This window comes from Mustelus asterias, chromosome 22 (assembly GCF_964213995.1).
Source record: "Mustelus asterias chromosome 22, sMusAst1.hap1.1, whole genome shotgun sequence".
In the NCBI taxonomy this organism is placed as follows: domain Eukaryota; kingdom Metazoa; phylum Chordata; class Chondrichthyes; order Carcharhiniformes; family Triakidae; genus Mustelus; species Mustelus asterias.
In genome coordinates, this window is record NC_135822.1 from 8839784 (window position 1) to 8859953 (window position 20170).

Here is a 20170-nt window from a genome sequence, read left to right on the forward strand (position 1 = left end):
AAAGAGTTAAGGTCTTAAAGAGCCGACTTCACCCTCGGGGCAGAGAAAATTATATTGAGCTGAAGTGTTTTCCTTAGTGTGCCGTTAATGTTTCCGTCCTCAGCTGGTCCGTCTGCTCCTCGGAGTAGTGTTATTGCTCAATGTGCCTTTGAGCTGAGGTTCGATCCCTGGGCTGTTTTGAGTTAGCTGATATCCGCCAGGATAGAATCACTGAATCTCTACAGTGCAGAAGGAGGCCATTTGGCCCATCGAGCCTGCACCGACAACAAGCCCACCTAAGCCCTGTCCCTGTAACCGCACATATTTACCCTCCTAGTCCCCTGACACTAAGGGTCAATTTAGCATGGCCAATCCATCTAACCCGCACATCTTTGGACACTAAGGGGCAATTTAGCATGGTCAATCCACCTAACCTACACATCTTTGGACACTAAGGGTCAATTAAGCATGGCCAATCCACCTAACCTACACATCCTTGGACACTAAGGGGCAATTTAGCATGGCTAATCCACCTAACCTGCACATTTTTGGACTGTGGGAGAAACCTGAGCATCCAGCGGAAACCGACGCAGACACGGGGAAAACGTGTAGACTCCACAAAGACAGTGACCCAAGGCTGGGAATCGAACCTGGGTCCCTGGCGCTGTGAGGCAGCTGTGCTAACCACTGTGCCACCGTGCCGCTCAAATCAGTCCGGGTCCTGCTCCAATTGGTACTGGTCCAATGATGCCTCCACCTTTCTCCCATGCCCCCTCCCAGCTCAGGCTGGGTTCACCATAGAATCATAGAAACCCTACAGTGCAGAAGGAGGCCATTCGGCCCATCGAGTCTGCACCGACCACAATCCCACCCAGGCCCTACCCGCTAATCCCTTTTTTTTTTACCCGCTAATTTACCCGCTAATCCCTCTAACCTACGCATCCCAGGACTCTAAGGGACAATTTTTTAAACCTGGCCAATCAACCTAACCCGTACATCTTTGGACTGTGGGGAGGAAACCGGAGCACCCGGAGGAAACCCACGCAGACACGGGGAGAATGTGCAAACTCCACACAGACAGTGACCCGAGCCGGGAATCGAACCCGGGAACCTGGAGCTGTGAAGCAGCAGTGCTAACCACTGTGCTACCGTGCCGCCACTTGGCTCTTGGACCTAAACTTGGGGAGAGACACTGACCTGGTGGCACTGTCTCTGGATTGGAAATCCGGAGAGCCAGGGTAATGTTCTGGGAAACATTGGTTCAAATCCAATCAGGACACTTGGTGGAATTTAAATTCATTGAATAGATCTGGAATTATAAAGCTTGATTCAATGAGAATGTTAGGATTTCACCAGGAGAGCCTCGGCTATGAAGAGAGGCTGGTTAGGCTGGGGATGTCTTCCTTGGAGCAGAGAAGGCTGAGGGAGGACCTGATCAAGGTGTACAAAATAATGAGGGACACAGATAGGAAGACAGGAAGAAGTATTTCCCCTTAGTAGGGGGGTCAATAACTAGGGGGACACAGATTTAAGTTATGGAGCGAGGGATTTAGAGGGGATTTGAGGAAAAACCTTTTCACCCAGAGGGTGGTGGGAATCTGGAACTTGCTGCCTAAAAGGGTGGTAGAGGCGGGAACCCTCACAAAATTTAAGAAGCATTTAGGTGAGCACTTGAAATGCCAGAGTGTACAAGGCTACAGACCAGGTGCTCAAAAATAGGATTAGAATAGATAGGTAGAGACAGGGTGGGCCGAAGGGTCTCTTTCGGTTCTGTGATATGACTCTAAGCACAAAAGGGCTGAATTCCAGAGGTGTTGAGAAAGTGACCCCTAGTGCAGGCTCGATGGGCCGAATGGCCTCCTTCTGAACTGTAGGATTCTATGATTCCTTCTGCTCACATGACACTATCAAGCCCAAGAACTTTCTATCTCCAGTTAAAGGGCGGAATTTTCCCATCCCGCCTACCACAGGAATCATAGCGGGCGCGACACGGACCGTGCAAAGGTCCATCGACCTCGGGCGGGATTTTCCAGTCTTGGGGCGAGCGCGGCTGGAAAATGCCGCCCAAAGTGTCTCCTTGCTCACCATGCACTTGTTTGGATCACGTACCTCTGCTGTGTCCATGAGTTGCAGGTTCTGGTGCACAGCTAAGGTGGTGGATGTAAAGAATGTGTAGGAGCTGCTATGTGGAAAAAATATTCAATGTATGACATGTCACCCTGAATTAAATAATCAATTATCCCAGCGGAAAAATCGTTCAGCTCCGGCTACGTCTAATGGTTGGCAGCTTAGATAATCCGACAAGAAAACTTGATGGAAATGGAGACTTACAGAATCCTGCAGAAAGAGGCCATTCGACCCAGTGTGCCTGTGCTAGCTTTACGAGAGCAATCCAATCAGTCCCACTGCCTTGCATTTTCCTCATAAACCGGCAAATCTTTCTTATTTAAGTCAAGGTCTCGTTCCTTTTTGAAAGTTACCATTGAATTTGCTTTGACCTCTCTTTCGGGCAGTGTGTCCCAGAACAGCACAGCTCACTGCATTAAGAAAGTCCTCCTCCCATACCTACCTCCCCATACAACAACAACTTATATTGAGATGGTGCCCTCAACATAGAGAAGCATCCCAAGGTTCTTTTGATTTGATTTATTATTGTCACATGTATTAGTATACAGTGAAAAGTATTGTTTCTTGCGCGCTATACAAACAAAGCATACCGTTCATAGAGAAGGAAAGGAGAGAGTGCAGAATGGAGTGTTACAGTCATAGCTGGGGTGTAGAGAAAGATCAACTTAATGCAAGGTAGGTCCATTCAAAAGTCCGATGGCAGCAGGGAAGAAGCTGTTCTTGAGTCGGTTGGTGCGTGACCTCAGACTTTTGTATCTTTGTTCCAACGGAAGAAGGTGGAAGAGAGAATGTCCGGGGTGCGTGGGGTCCTTGATTATGCTGGCTGCTTTGCCGAGGCAGCGGGAAGTGTAGACAGAGTCAATGGATGGGAGGCTGGTTTGAGTGGTGGACTGGACTTTGTTCATGACCCTTTGTAGTTTCTTGCGGTCATGGACAGAGCAGGAGCCATGTCAAGCTGTGATACATCCAGAAAGAATGCTTCTTCTGGTCTCCTGAGAATGTAGAGGTGTTGGTGGGCTTTCTTAACTATAGAGTCTGCATGGAGGGACCAGGACTGGAGGAGGACTTCACAGGAGGACTATAAAACAAATAATGATACTGCAACAGGAGCCACAGAAGGAGAAATTGGGCCCAATGACCAAACGTTTGGTCAAAGAGGTAGTTTTTAAACAGCATCTTAAAGGAAGGAAGTGAGGTAGGAAAGCAGATGCGGAGAGGGAATTCCAGAGTTCGGGGACCAGGTAACTGAAGGCATGGCCACAAGTGTTGGAACAATTATGATTGGGAATGTATATGCCAGAATTAGAGGAGCGCAGATCTGTAGGGGGTGGAGTGGAGGGGGAGGGATGGTTGTGGAGTTGGATGAGATTGCAGAGATAAGGAGGGGCAAGGCCATGGAGGGATTTGAATAAGAGGTTGCTTGGAACGGGAGCCAATGAAAGGCAGTGGAGACAGGGTGAAAGAGGAACAAAGCCCTGCCAAAAAAAAAATCCCCCTTCAAGAATTTACCCAATTCAGGCGTGATTGGTTTATTTTTGCAGAAGTACTCAAAATATTCGACCCTTTTGTTTTCCCTTCCATCTAGAAAAGTGTCACACTCCCTTAATCGAGGACCAGATTATTCAGATGACACCTGAAGAACACTACAGGCGAATGATGTCCGCATTGAATGAACATGGGACGTATGAGGAGCAGCAGCAACGACTGTACCAACTTGCCAACAGTATGGGAGTCCCAACTCATGGAGGTAAGGAGTTGTTTCCTGGTTCCTGGACAATAGCAAACTCTAATATCTTGACTTATGACTCAGTCCCTCCAGTATATGTAACTCAGTTCAAGCTGCCTTAAAACAATTGCTGTGCTCTCTCCGCGTTGCGAGAAAGACTTAAGGAGACAGGAGAAAGTCTGAAGGCGATTTCCAAAAACGATACCCTAACTTGGAAGTCATAACCCCCAAGAAAGACTGAGCAGGTTGGGGCTCTTCAAAAGGCAAAGGTGACCGATTGGAGGTCATCAACATTCTGCAGAGAGTTTGACAAGGTTGACGAGTGTTAATGAGTGAGGATTTACGGCCTCGCTCGACCCAAGACCGGAAAATCCCACCCGAGGTCAACGGACATTGTCCGCCCTTCAACCACTCTGATCCCCGTGGCGGGTGGAGCGGTAGAATATTCCGGCAAATGTTTCCATTTGTGGGGGAATCCAAAACTCGGGGTCAAATGTATAAAATAATCACTGATCGGGAATTCCTCTTTACCCAGAGAGTGGTTAGAATGTGGAGCTTACTACTACGTGGAGTAGGTTGAGGTGAATGGTATAGATGCCTTCAAGGTGAAGTCAGATATGAGGGAGAATGGACTGAAGTTTAAAAGTTTAATGAACAAAGACATGCGGGTTAGGTTGATTGGCCATGCTAAATTGGGCCTAGTGTCAGGGGGATTAGCATGGTTAATGAGGGTTGTGGGGATAGGGCCCGTGTTGGATTGTGGTCAGAAAAGACTTGATGTGAGGCAGCGGGTGCTAACCACTGTGCCACCGTGCCACCCATAACAGCATTGTGGGTGTACCTACAACACATGGACTGCAGCAGTTCGAGAAGGCAGCTCACCACCCTCTTCTTGAGGGCAATAAATGCTGACCTAGCCAGCCCAAAGCCCGTAGATGAATTTTCAAAAAAGCATATATTTTTCATATTCCTTATTTTACAGAACATTTAACTTGTAAAACTATCTCTTCGAGGATCATAGTAGCATAGAATCCCTACAGTGCGGAAGGAGGCCATTCGGCCCAAGATAGTCTGCACCGACCATAGCATGACGGCACAGTGGTTAGCACTGCGGGCCTTACCCCGCCAGGGACCCGGGTTCGATTCCCGGCTTGGGTCACTGTCTGTGCAGAGTCTGCATGTTCTCCCCGTGTCTGCGTGGGTTTCCTCCGGGTGTTCCCGGTTTCCTCCCACAGTCTGAAAGACGTGCATGGACCCGAACAGTCCGTGTGGCGACTCACGGGGAATTTCACAGTAACTTCATTGCAGTGTTAATGTAAGCCTTACTTGTGACTAATAAATAAACTTTAACTTTTCTGATACAGATTTCCCTTGGTACCCCGATTTCCCAATATCTATTTTATTTATTCAACAGGGATATTTTTATGGGGTGTGTTGTTCTGTGCGGAGGTTGGTGCACCAACAGCAGAAAGATATCACCCTCTCCTGTTATCAGACTCCACGTTCGTGATCATTGAGACTGAATGACGATTTTATTTTTGATGCTGAGATAGTCTCCTTTGCCTCCTGCGGGTATTTAGAGTAGGAATGTCATCCTCCCTCCCGGTTTTAAAGTCTGTAATGGTATAAAGTCATTTTTCTACGTACCGGCAAAACAGGACATCATTTGTCAACGCTAACCATCACAGCTGAAATTTATATTAATAAAACCCGACCTGAGACAGTGCCAGTAAATTAAAGAAAAGTTGTGTTAATTGGATTTAATTTAGGATTTTCTTTTTGAAGGCTGCTCAGATACAGGACGTGTAAGTTAGCAGAACAAGACTGTAAATTTAACTTCGTTACTCAGCAAGAGCTGTCACCTGATTTTTGGGCCCTTTTTTGGCTAATTTCTCTCCCCGGATGGAGATCTATTGCTCAACAAGCTTTACTCTTCAATGCGTAGCCAGGTGCAAAAAGTAAAAGTTTATTTATTGGTCACATTAACACAGCAGTCAAGTTACTGTGAAAATCCCCTGGTCGCCACACTCCGGCGCCTGCTCGGGTACACTGAGGGAGAATTTAGCATGGCCAATGGCACCCTAACCAGCACGTCTTTCGGACTGTGGGAGGAAACCGGAGCACCCGGAGGAAACCCACGCAGACACGGGGAGAACGTGCAGATTCCGCACAGACAGTGACCCAAGCCGGGAATTGAACCCGGGTCCCTGGTGCTGTGAGACAGCAGTGCTAACCACTGTGCCACCGTGCCGTCCACTGTGCCACCGTACCATGCCAACATGGGCATGTGACGTTGCTCAGGCTCCCCATTTATAGAATCCCATAGAATCCCTACATTGCAGAAGGAGGCCCATCGAGCCTGCACTGACAACAATCCTACCCGGGCCCTATCCCCGTAACCCCAGATATTTACCTTGTTAATCCCCCTGACACTAAAGATCAATTTAGCATGGCCAATCCACCTAACCCGCACATCTTTGGACTGTGGGAGGAAACATGGGGAGAACGTGCAAACTCCACACATGCAGTGACCCAAAGCCAGAATTGAACCTGGATCCCTGGCGCTGTGAGGCAGCAGTGCTAATCACTGTGCCACCATGTCACCCTGTAACCATATTGAGGCATTGTTAAGCCCTTTGACGAAAGGTCACCGACAGGCTTAGTGAGGAAAGCCCACCTCCCATTCCTGATGGGCATTTAGACCAGAAGGTTCCAGGTTCTATCCTTCATTGTGCCGAGCTAGTACCTAATGTTGCGCACCTCCCACTAGGGGACAGTGCGTTGCGGGTGAGGACAGGTTGAGACTGAGTTGTGATGCCTTCCACTTGGGAATGACTCTCGGCGTGCAGAGTGTGGATTGGGAGATGAGGAATTCAGCACAGCGTTGTTGTAGGACACAGAGACGATATCATCTAGTGAGGGGAGCAGAATAATTGAAAGGAGAGAAGAGTTTGATTGTTCTTTAACAGTATTGAGCACATAGACACACAGACCAATATAATATCCGATTTCCACTTGATTCATACTCAACTCCTTCAACCCTCTTCAACAAGATATTTGTTTGGTGGAGTTTCAGTCTTTACAAATGGAGCTCTGTCATCACCAGTTGATGTGCTGTGTTATCATCTCTGGTCAAACACAAAAGTAAGTTTTCTCTGCTTGTCTCCTGCTGTTAAGTCTTTGTTTCCCTCTCACTTACAGTGTGAACGGGCAACTAAGTGGAATACAATGGCACAGGGGTTAGCACTGCTGCCCCACAGCGCCGGGGAGCCGGATTCAATTCCTGGCTTGGATCACTGCCTGTGCGGAGTCTACACGTTCTCCCCGTGTCCGCGTGGGTTTCCTCCGGATGCTCCGGTTTCCTCCCACTGTCCGAGAGACGTGCTGGTTAGGTGTCATTGGCCGTGCTAAATTCTCCCTCAGTGTACCCAAACAGGTGCTGGAGTGTGGCGACTGGGGGATTTTCACAGTAGCTTCATTGCAGTGTTAATGGAAGCCTACTTGTGACACTAATAAATAAACGTGGTTTTTAATGGGTGACTGAATATTTAGTACCTGTTGAATTTCATCCCCACTGCGTCTTGTTCAATTTTCCTTCATAGGGACTTTCTCTCTCTCTCTCTCTCTGTACACCTTCTCTCCTTGACTCCATTAGCTTCATCTTGTTCCCTTTCTTTGATCTCTCGGCCTGTTTCTCTTGCCCTCTTCTGCTTCCCACTCGTCTCCCATGGAGAGCTGGAGGCAAACCTGCAACTGGAATCCACCGGGAGATGTGGAAATGATCTGGTTTGCCTCCATCTACAAAACCAGGAGGCTTTTCGTGGATGAAAGGAATTCTCAAATTCCCTTCGGAACGGTTTGAGCCACGTGGGGGCACATCAATCAAACCATAGACCAGGGCGGGTTTTAGAGTGGTTTGGGAGGTGGTAGTGGTGGGGGGTGGGGGGGGGAGGGGGGGGGGTGGAGATCATTCTGACTTGAGATGAGGCTGTATGTTCTTCCATTTGCTCTACATTACTTCTGACGTTCATTTCCTTGTGATTCAGTGACGTCGCTCATTTTAGTTTTTAAGTTTAAGTTTATTTATTAGCGTCACAGGTAGGCTTCCATTAACACGGCAATGAGTTTACTGTGAAAATCCCCGAGTTGCCACACTCTGGAGCCAAAAGAGAAAATGCTGGAAAATCTCAGCAGGTCTGGCAGCATCTGTAAGGAGAGAAAAGAGCTGACGTTTCGAGTCCGGAGCCTGTTCGGGTTACACTGAGGGAGAATTTAGCGTGGCCAATGAGCCTAACCAGCACGTCTTTCAGACTGTGGGAGGAAACCGGAGCACCCGGACGAAACCCATGCAGACACGGGGAGAACGTGCAAACTCCACACAGACAAAGACCCAAGCCGGAAATCGAACCCAGGTCCCTGGCACTGTGAGGCAACAGTGCTAACCACTGTTCCACTGTGCTGCAAAACCATCTCCCATTTGACAGCTCTCAATCCAACTTGGCACGCTGCCTGGACAGGCTGGTTTTGGTATGCATTCCGGACATGCTGTGGGACAGGTCTGTCAATGAATAGTGGGACAGTCACTCCCCATCTTAATTCTGCTCTTAGTACACCTTTCACCAAGTCATTCTCCAGGGCGGCACAGTGGTTAGCACTGCTGCCTCACAGCGCCAGGGACCTGGGTTCGATTCCCAGCTTGGATGATTGTCTGGGCGGAGTCTGCATGTTCTCCCCGTGTCTGCGTGGGTTTCCTCCGGGTGCTCCAGTTTCCTCCCAAAGTCCAAAGATATGCAAGTTAGGTGGGTTGGCCATGTTAAATTGCCCCTTAGTATCAGAAGGATTAGCAGGGTATTTAGATATAGTAAATATAGCGCTTGGGACTAAAAGAATCAAGGGATATGGGGGCGGGGGGGGAGGCTGAATCAGGATATTGAATTCGATGATCAGCCATGATCAAAATGAATGGTGGAGCAGGATCGACGGGCCGAATGGCCTGGTCTTGCACCTATTTTCTATGTTTGTATGTTTCTAAATACATGGGGAGAGGGCCCAGGTGGGATTGTTGTCGGTGCAGGTTTGATGGGCTGAATGGCCTCTTTCTGTCAGAATTCCATGATTCAATATCTGGACTTGGATCGATTTCTGAAGTGGATATTACCCTATTATGGACAAATTTACTTTCAAGCTGAAGAAGGAACAATAATCGGCTAGATTTCCAACTTGGTCTACTGAACCTTTCCCTCAGTACCGGGGAAGTTGGGGCTGGGCGGTTTGGTGGGGGTGGACGGTGTAGATTAATAATTCCTGTGATTTACAGCAACATCACAAGCTGCGTATTAAGAACCAACGTACCACAAATTCTGGCCATGGGAGGTCCCGCCCCCAGGTTTGCCATTGTTTTCAGTGCAGCAGATTAACTCTGGTTCCATCCCCGCCTCCCCCCCCCGTCTGAGCTGCTGCTTCCTTTAGCCAGTCATTGCTTCCCTCCTTTGACCTTCCACGAGTTCCCCCGAACATCCAACCCCAGAGCAGCCTCTGCAACGCGACGGGGAAGACTCTGAGACACGGCACAGCTTCAGGAATGATCCATACCTCCGTCGCTGCCTACGTGACAAAGCTGCTGATCCTGCATTGTCCCTGTTTTAAGTAAGGATAGAAAGTCTTCTGTATATTTCTGCTTTCTTTTTTTGTGAAGACTTCACTGGACTCAAGCCAGGAGATCTGGTAACCGTCCCCCGGTGTCTACTGGAACTGCTCTTTCGCCAATAGCAAGGAGGTCCATGACATCAGAGAGCTGTGCGTGCGTTTGAGTTATTTTCCCACCCCTTCTGTTGGGAGGACTCCTACCCTGAACACGATTCCTTACAAACAAACACATGTGGTCTGGAATTCCTTCCAGTGCATAACCTGCACTTGATGGATGACATCCGCTTCCTGTACTTCAATTCTGATTAATTGCTTCTTCCGGAATTTTTTTTGAGTTGTCACAGAATCCCCTACGGTGCAGAAGGAGGCCACTTGGCCCATCGAGCCTGCACTGACAACAATCCCATCCAGGCCCTATCCCCATAACCCTGTTAATCTCTCTGGCGCTAAGGGGCAATTTAGCATGGCCAATCCACCTAGCCCGCACGTCTTTGGACCGTGAGAGGAAACCGGAGGAAACCCACGCAGACACGGGGAGAACGTGCAAACTCCACACAGACAGTCCCCCCCCCCAGGTCGGAAGTGAACCCAGGTCCCTGGCGCTGTGAGACAGCAGTGCTAACCACTGTGCCGCTCTTCTATACATGTTATCCACCCATATCCACCATCACCTATCGCCACCATCACCTCTCCCCCCCACACCAGTCCTATCAGCCTTATTCCCCACCACCTCATCACAGTTGTATTGAGGAGCATGCATACCTATTATGGTAGACCTCCTGATTCCGTCAATGCTTCAACTTTAAAATTCTCGTCCTTGTCTTCAAATCCTTCTATGGCTTCACCCTCTCCCTCTGACCTCCTCCAGCCCTCCAATCCTGGCGTCCTGAGCATCACTATAAGAAGGATGTGGAAGCGCTGGAAAGAGTGCAGAGGAGATTTACCAGGATGCTGCCTGGTTTGGAGTGTCGGTCTTATGAGGAAAGGTTGAGGGAGCTGGGGCTGTTCTCTCTGGAGCGGAGGAGATTGAGGGGAGACTTAATAGAGGTTTATAAAATGATGAAGGGGATAGATCGAGTGAACGTTCAAAGACTATTTCCTCGGGTGGATGGAGCTATTACGAGGGGGCATAACTATAGGGTTCATGGTGGGAGATATAGGAAGGATATCAGAGGTAGGTTCTTCACGCAGAGAGTGGTTGGGGTGTGGAATGGACTGCCTGCAGTGATAGTGGAGTCAGACACTTTAGGAACATTTAAGCGGTTATTGGATAGGCACATGGAGCACACCAGGATGGTAGGGAGTGGGATAGCTTGATCTTGGTTTCAGATGAAGGTCGGCACAACATCGTGGGCCGAAGGGCCTGTTCTGTGCTGTACTGTTCTATGTTCTATGTTCTATCGCCCAACTGGCAGTCACTCCACCATCTGTGGCCGTGCCTTCAGTTGCTCAGACCCTAAGCTCTGGAACTCCCTCCCTAAACATTCTTGCCTCTCTATCTTGTTGCTCAATTTCTTTTGTATTCATTCGTGGGACATGGGCGTCACTGGCTGGCCAGCATTCATTGCCCATCCCTAGTTGCCTGAGGGCAGTTGAGAGTCAACCACATTGCTGTGACTCTAGAGTCACATGTAGACCAGACCAGGTAAGGACGGCAGATTTCCTTCCCTAAAGGACATGAGTGAACCAGTTGGGTTTTTCCGACAATGATTTCATGGTCATCAGTAGATTCTTAATTCCAGATTTTTTTTATTAGTCGCTTGTGCCAATTATTCCTTGTGTGATTCAGAGTCAAATTGGATTTTGTGTCCGATTTTGTTCAGTAACGCTCCTGTGTGAAGTGCCTGGACTGTTTTACTGTGCTCAAGGTGCTATTTAAATATGAGTTGTTGTTGCATGTTTTTGAGTTGGAGAGTTAGTGAAGAGAGTTGGCACGATGGCACAGTGGTTAGCACTGCTGCCTCACAGTGTCAGGGACCCGGGTTCAATTCCAGTCCCGGGTCACTGCCTGTGTGGAGTTTGCGTGTTCTCCCCGTGTCTGTGTGGGTTTCCTCCGGGTGCTCCGGTTTCCTCCCACAGTCTAAAGATGTGTGGGTTAGACTGATTGGCCATGCTAAATTGCCCCTTAGTGTCTGGGAGATTAGCGGTGTAAATATGTGGGGATACGGGAATAGGGATTGTGGTCGGTGCAGACTCGATGAGCGGAATGGCCTCCTTCTGCACTGTAGAGATTCTATGATTTGAGTCAATAAAGTTCTTCCTCATGTCCCCTCTACACCTGCTGCCACTTATCATGAATCTATGTCCCCTGGTTCTAGAATTCTCTGCCAGCAGAAACAATTTTATCCTGTCCATTCTATCTCTTCCCCATGTGTATCTGTGTGTGTGCGTATGTGCGTGTGGTGTGTGTGTGTGTGTGTGTGCGGTGTGTGTGTGCGGTGTGTGTGCATGCGTGCACATGCGTGTGTGTGTGTGAAAAGCTTGGGCAGCGCGGGATGGCTACACGAGCGGTGGCGGCTGTGAGAGTGTTTGGAATGCCGGATGAACATTTCCAGCAGAGGAAGGGAGCTCGCTGGAAGTAACTGCATGTCGGAGCGACAGTCAGGGAGCCGCCTAATTAAAGGGTTGAGCTGATGGCAAGCTGTGCTGATGAAACAGGGGCAATTTATTTTTGCCGCAATGATGCCCCACATTGAGAGCTCACCGAGGTGACCTGTGCGGCTTCAGTGCGGAGCCAATCCATGCCAGCCCAGCAGAGGCGGCTGGTCATTTTTTTACTTTCCAAACTACCGGTGGATGCCTTTCCCACCTCTCTGCGTGACACCTTCCCCAGAAAGTCAAACTGCTCAGACAATCGCTTTTTTTTATAACATTTTATTAATAGTGCCATTAATGAGGTGCAGTATGCCCTGACTAATGGTGTACAGGATATCTCAAAGGTTGCCTCCCGTGGTGCCTGTGCTCATTGCATTTGAGAAAATGTCAGTCAGAGTCTGTGAGAGCTGCAGCTCCTGATCTGACAGGAGCGATGAATTGATTTGCTGTTGCTAACTGCGCGAGGAAGGATCTCCGCTGCAGGTATATTACACGCTCCTCCGAAAGGGTGATGTGTCACCCATCAAAATCCATCTGCCCAAAACTGGGGGCAGCAGTGATTCAGCAGCAGAAAGCTGTAATCTCAGGAATCTCAAATAGGAAGCACCACATTAAGAAAAGCGTGTTTGCACGGGAAGATCAGAAATAAACAACATAAAGTTTATTAATTAGTGTCACAAGTAGGCTTACATTAACACTGCAATGAAGTGACTGTGAAAATCCCCTAGTCGCCACACTCCGCCACCTGTTCGGGTACACTGAGGGAGAATTTAGCACAGCCAATGCATCCTAACCAGCACGTCTTTCGGACTGTGGGAGAAAACCGGAGCACCCGGAGGAAACCCACGCAGGCACGGGGAGAACGTGCAGACTCCGCACAGACAGTGACCCAAGGCAGGAATCAGGTCCCTGGCGCTGTGAGGCAGCAGTGCTAACCACTGTGCACCGAGCCACCTGTATGCAACTTAATGCAACTTAAAAAGCTGGACCTGTGTCACTTGGCCCGGTGGGGGGGGGGGTGGGGTCACTGTCTGTGTGGAGTCTGCATGTTCTCCCCGTGTCTGCATGGGTTTCTTCCGGATACTCCGGTTTCCTCCCACAGTCTGCAAGACGTGCTGGTTAGGATGCATTTGGCCGTGCTAAATTCTCCCTCAGTGTACCCAAACAGGCGCCGGAGTGTGGCCACTGGGATTTTCACAGTCACTTCATTGCAAGATTAATGTAAGCCTGCTCGTGACACCAATAAAATAAACTTTTAAAAACTTTAACATCATTTGGAATTCTCTGCTGTTCTTTGCTCCTCTGCCTCTCCCCTCACCCCCTGAGACAGAAGGTCGGGAGTCTGAGCCACACTCCAGGTTTCCAGTGGATAATCTCCAGCCCCGTACTGAGGGAACATCACGGAGTCATAATGGCACAGAAGGAAGCCATTCGGCCCAATGATTCTGTGCTGGCTCTCTGTAGGGCAATCCAGTCAATTCCAATCCCCCTCTTCCAACTTGAAAGTCTTACTTCCCTCAACAGCCAGTCCAATTTCTTTTCAACAACATATCCTCTTCACCACCCTCATCGGCTGAGAGTTCCAGGTCATTTGATTTGATTTGATTTGATATATTAGTGTCACATGTATTGGTATACAGTGAGAAGTATTGTTTCTTGCGTGCTATACATACAGAGCATACCGTTCATAGAGAAGGAAAGGAGAGAGTGGAGAATGTAGTGTTACAGTCACAGCTAGGGTGTAGTGAAAGATCAACTTAGTGTGAGGTAGGTCCATTCAAAAGGCTGACAGCAGCAGGGAAGAAGCTATTCTTGAGTTGGTTAGTACGTGACCTCAGACTTTTATATTTTTTTCCCGACGGAAGAAGGTCATTACCACTTGACGAGTAAAAAAAAACGTTTTTTGTCACATTCTGCTCCCCCTCCCCCCCCCGAATCTCTTCCCCGAAACCTTAAATCTGTGTCCCCCTAGCCCTCACACAGTCAACTAATAGGAACAGCTTGACGCCTACCTTATTTGAACCATAATTTTGCACATCACTACCAAGTCTGTGATTTGCCAAACTTGTCTACCGCTGCCGGTTAGAATTTGGCATTGAGCCAATGCCCCATTCACTGCAGCATGACAGGAGAATCCCAGCCGCGGGCGAGGTCAGAGATTCTCGGCCCCAGCCTCCCCCCCAACCTCCTCTGTTCCAAGGAGAACAACCTGCGCTTCTCTCAACCCTGGAGCGAAATCCCTCCAATCCTGGAATGATGTTGGTAAATCTCCTTCCTCGCCCCCTCAACGACCCCTCAAATTCTTCCTGAATGTGGCGATCAGAATATTGGACACAATATTCCATCTGTGGCCAAACCGGAGGAGCTTCAAAAAGGTTCAGAATCATAGAATCCTACAGTGCAGGAGGCCATTCAACCCATTGAACCTATACTGACTCTCTGACAGAACATCTTACCCAGCCCCTATCTCCGAAACCCCACATATTTAACCCGCTAATCCCCAGAAACTGGACATCTTGGGACACTAAGGCGCAATTTAGCTTGGCCAATCCACCTAACCTGCACATCTTAAGTTCATAAGATATAGGAGCAGAATTAGACCATTTTGCCCATCAAACCTGCTCCGCCGTTCAATCATGGCTGATATGTTTCTCATCCCCATTCTCCTGCCTTCTCCCCGTAACCCTTTATTGATCAAGAACCTATCTATCCCTGTCACTCAATGACCTGGCCTCCACAGCCTTCTGTGGCAATGTGTTCCACAGATTCAACACCCTCTGGCTGAAGAAATTCCTCCTCATCTCAGTTTTAAGGGAGCGTCCCTTCACTCTGAGGTTGTGCCCTCGAGTTCTAGTCTCTCCCACGAGTGGAAACATCCTCCCCACGTCCACACTATCTAGGCCTCTCAGTATTCCGTGAGTTTCAATGAGATCCCCCTCATCCTTCTAAACTCCATTGAGTATAGGCCCAGTGTCCTCAAATGGCAAACCCTACATTCCTGGGATCATCCTTGTGAGCCTCCTTGCGACTCTTAAGGGGCAATTCAGCAAGGCCAATCAACCTAACCTGCGCATCTTTGGACTGTGGGAGGAAACCGGAGCACCCGGATTCCACCCACGCAGACACGGGGAGAACGTGCAAACTCTGCAGAGGCAGTGACCCAAGGCCGGAATTGAACCCATGGTCCCTGGCGCTGTGAGGCAGCAGTGCTAACCACTGTGTGCTACCGTGTCGGCTTTTGTATTCGATGCCTCTATTCATGAAGCCTGAGCTCCCACATGCTTGACTAACTACTTTTTCAGTTGACTTGAGACTCACTGCACGCCGCGACGTTAGGTTTTTTTTTTAAAGAAAAGGGCAGAAATGACCAGGAAACCAATTATTGTCAAATCAAAATTGAGTTTATCATAATTTATGTGTTGGGATTTTTTTTTTCTGGGGCTCTTTCCTTTTCGGAATCTGTTGACGGCAATGTCAATGTGTCAATCAGTGTGATTCCCACATGTCACCGTGCAGCAAGCTCTTTCCGTTCTGCACTTCTGAGAGACACATCAGGGGTTTGCACAAGACTGAGATCGATGCAACCACTCATAATTGGCTGCCAGCCAGCTTCCTAAATTATAAATACCATGGCAACGCAAAAGAAAAGGAATACCTCATTACCTAGATAATTAATTGACTGAAGTAAATAATGAAGTATTGTAATTTTGTCCCTTTATCCTCCACAAATACATCCAAAACCCGCCTGAAAACAATTGGAGAAACCGAGTGCTGTAATTTTTGTACAAGTTAATTTAGTGTTGATGTTGTTCATAGATTCATAGAATTCCTACAGTGCAGAAGAGTCTGCACCCACCACAATCCCACCCAGGCCCTATTCCCGCAGCCCCATGCATTTACCCTAGCTAGTCTCCCCTGACACCAAGGGGCAATTTAGCATGGCCAATCCACCTAACCCGCACATCTTTGGACTGTGGGAGGAAACCGGAGCACCCGGAGGAAACCCACAAAGACACAGGGAGAACATGCAGACTCCACACATTGACCCAAGCCAGGAATCGAACCCGGGTCCCTGGTGCTGTGAGGCAGCAATGTTAACCACTGTGCCACTGTGCCGCCCGTTTAGGTGAGGGAACTTCAGGGAAAGATGAATAGATACCCTCTACTTAACAGGAAACCAATCCTTTTGCCATCCTACTGGACAGGATTCTTTTTTGCTACCTTGGCACCAACTCGATACCCCTGAACATTAATCTCGGTTTAGTTCCTGGCCCTGACTTCCAAACTGAATCTGAGCCTCTTAAGTTTCAGATTAAACTTCAAAGCTCTTGCAAATCGTTTTTAAAAATGCGTTGCATGTAGAAAATAATCTTTCGAGCGCACTTAATCTGTTCAAGGCAAGCCGCAGATAGACACTGCGAGGTTGTGAGCCAGAGTTAGCCATCTGAAAATGTCCAAAATAGATTGTGGTGTACTTGAGTGAGAGGAGAGGGTTGCGATCTAGAAATCCGAAAAGATTGTGCATTTGTCAATCACCAAATTCGAATTTTTTTGACAGAAATTTCACAGAATGTTCCCAATGGTGGGGGAGTCCAGAACTAAGGGCCATAGTTTGAGGATAAGGGGCAAACCTTTTAGGAGTGAGGTGAGGAATTCACCCAGAGAGTGGTGAATGTGTGGAATTCACTACCACAGAAAGTAGTTGAGGCCAAAATGTTGTCTGATTTCAAGAAGGAATTAGATACAGCTCTTGGGGCTAAAGGGATCAAGGGATATGGGGGGAAGAGGGATCAGGATATTGAATTTGATGATCAGCCATGATCATATTGAATGGTGGAGCAGGCTCGAAGGGCCGAATGGCCTCCTCCTGCTTCTGGATTCTGTGTTCCTATGTAATTAGTTTGAATGTTTTGAGGACTTTGGGAATTGTTAAGCAATTGCGCTGTTTTTTTCACAGCGTTGACCCGACATAAATAAATAGATTAAACATCAGACTGCACTGATTTATTTTCCCCTTCATTCTTTCATGGGATGTGGGAATCGCTGGCAAGACCGGCATTTCTTGCCCATCCCTTGAACTAGCTTGCTGCTAGACGTTAACCAAATTTCTGTGGCTCTGGAGTCACAAGTAGGCCAGGCCAAGTAAGGATGGCAGATTTCCTAAAGGCCATTGGTGAACCAGATTTTTTTTTATACAACAATCGATCATAGAGTCCCTACAGTGCAGAAGGAGGCCCTTTGGCCCATCGAGTCTACACCGACTCTCCGACAGGGTATCTTACCCAGGCCCTATCCCCGTAACTCCACATATTTACTCCGCTAATCCCCCTAACCCACACATCTTGGGACCATAAATGGCAATTAAGTGTGGCCAATCCACCTGACCTGCACATCTTAGGACTGTGGGAGGAAACCGGAGCACCCAGAGGAAACCCATGCAGACACGGGGAGAACGTGCAGACTCCGCACAGTCATTTAAGGCCGGAATTGAACCCGGGTCCCTGGTGCTGTGAGGCAGCAATGCTACCCACTGTGCCACCGTGCCGCCCAATGGGAAGGACCAAGCATCCAGATTTGGAGGAGTGAAGAGATCTTGGAGCGCTGTAGAGGGGTCAGAAAGATGGAGAGCGGTGAGGTCATGGAAGGATTTGAAAATCAAGATGGCGTCAGGACCAGAAGACACTGCAGTTCAAAGAACACGACTAATGAGGAATGGGACTTGGTGTGAATTAGAAATTGATTTATTTATTAGTGTCACCAGTAGGCTAACATTAACACTGCAATTAAGTTACTGTGAAAATCCCCTAGTCGCCTGGCACCTTTTCGGGTACACTGAGGGAGAATTTAGCATGACCAATGCACCTAACCAGCACGTCTTTCGGACTATGGGAGGAAACCCACACAGGCACGGGGAGAACGTGCAGACTCCGCATAGAGAGCGACCCAAGGCCGGAATTGAACCTGGGGTCCCTGGCGCTGTGAGACAGCAATGCTAACCACTGTGCCGCCGTGACGCCCCATTAGGACATGGGCAGCAGAGTTCTGAATGAACTGAAGCTTGTGTAGACTGCAAGGTGGGAGGCCTCCCAGGTTTGGTTGAATCACGAGGTTAAAAAAGATGTGAATATTCAGAAATGTAAACGAACACCCCAGTTCATCCGACAGTGTCTCAACAATGTGGGCGGTTAAATGACGTCAGTTCGAATACAACAAAAGGCAACTTTTAGTTTTGAGTGTGTGAGCCGGCCGATAGGCACGAACGATGTGTAGTGATGTGAATGAGCTGAGATGAACAGTGAACAAATATTCAGCTGGGACCAATGCTGCTTCTTTGACAGTTTGAATAATTTGAGAATTGCATCAATTATGGATGGTTAGTGAAATGATCAGTCGGCTGTCCCAGTGGGAATTCAATTGTTGCCATCTACGAACCCAGAGGGATGACCTGTGAAGCTGGGAGTGTTGGAAACGCACATTAAAAGGCACACTTCAGCTCAATCCTTGATCTGTTTGTAAGGCTTGACTTTGAGTTAATTGTTAAGGATTGAACATTGGATTTATGATTTTGTGTTAAATGTGGTTGCATTTTTCCAAGCTGCCCATTCCATCCTGACAGCCACTGCCCTTCCTCCATCTCTGTTCAATGAATTGAATTGATTTGATTTGATTTATTATTGTCACATGTTTTGGGATACAGTGAAAAGTATTGTTTCTTCCGCACTATACAGACACAGCATACCGTTCATAGAGTACATAGGGGATAAGGAAAGGAGAGGGTGCAGAATGTAGTGTTGCCATTACAGATAGGGTGTAGAGAAAGATCAGCTTAATCCATAATAGGACCATTCAAGAGTCTGATGGCAGCAGGGAAGAAGCTGTTCTTGAGTTGCTTGGTACGTGTTCTCAGACTTCTGTATCTTTTTCTCGATAGAAGAAGGTGGAAGAGAGAATGTCCAGAGTGTGTGGGGTCCTTGATTATGCTGGCTGCTTTCCCGAGGCAGCGGGAAGTGTAGATGGAGTCAATGGATGGGAGGCTGGTTTGCGTGATGGACTGGGCTATGTTCACAACTCTTTGTAGCTTCTTGTGGTTTTGGTCAGAGCAGGAGCCATACGAGTGGTGATAGATCCGGAAAGGATGCTTTCTATAATGCATCTGTAGAAATTGGTGAGAGTCTTAGCGGACACACCGAATTTCCTTAGGCTACTGAGAAAGTACAGGTGTTGGTGGGCTTTGTTAACTATAGCGTCGGTGTGAAGGGACCAGGACAGGTTCTTGTTGATCTGGACACCTAGAAACTTGAAGCTCTCGACCATTTCCACTTCATCGCCGTTGATGTAGACAGGGACATGTTCTCCACATACTACCTGAGGTCAATGGCTATCTCCTTTGTTTTACTGAAATTGTGGGATTGGTTACAGCACAGAAGGAGGCCATTTGGCCCACTATGTCCATGCCAGCTTTCTGTAAGAACAACTCAGCTAGTCTCATTCCGTCCACCTTTTCTCTGTAACCCTGCCAATGTTTTCTCTTCAGATAATTATCCAATTCTCTTTTGAAAGCTGAGATGGAATCTGCCTCCACCACACACCTGGGGAATGCGTTCCAAACCTGAACCATTGACTCAGCAAAAAAAAGCGTTTGCCTCTTTTTGCCAAACACCTTATGTTGGTGTCCTTTGCTTCTCGACCCTCCCACCAATGTTTAAAGTTTTAAAGTTTATTTATTAGTGTCACAAGTAGGCTTACATTAACACTGCAGTGAAGTTACTGTGAAAATCCCCTAGTCACCACACTCTGGCGCCTGTTTGGGTTACACTGAGGGAGAATTTAGCACGGCCAATGCACCCTAACCAGCATTTCATTTGGACTGTGGGAGGAAACCAGAGCACCCGGAGGAAACCCGCGCAGACACGGGGAGAACGTGCACAGACAGTGACCCAAGCCAGGAATCGAACCCGGGTCCCTGGCGCTGTGAGGCAGCAGTGCTAACCGTTGTGCCACCGCGTCGCAAGGACCCGAGTTCCAAAGACACGCGGGCCTCTGAGAAATAATGTCGCCTCATCTCCATTTTAAATGTTGACCTCCTTGGTTCCAGAT

At 48.2% G+C, this 20170-nt stretch overlaps 1 protein-coding gene across 7 annotated transcripts in view; it reads left to right on the forward strand.

Annotated features, from left to right (window-relative positions):
• samd11 (sterile alpha motif domain containing 11) overlaps nt 1-20170 on the forward strand; it is a 328960-nt gene that overhangs the window by 218597 nt on the left and 90193 nt on the right. For all 7 annotated transcript variants that reach the window (XM_078238728.1, XM_078238729.1, XM_078238731.1 and 4 more), the window contains one exon: nt 3692-3853. In XM_078238728.1, coding sequence (XP_078094854.1) covers nt 3692-3853 — 162 coding nt within the window. The remainder of the gene's footprint in view (nt 1-3691; nt 3854-20170) is intronic.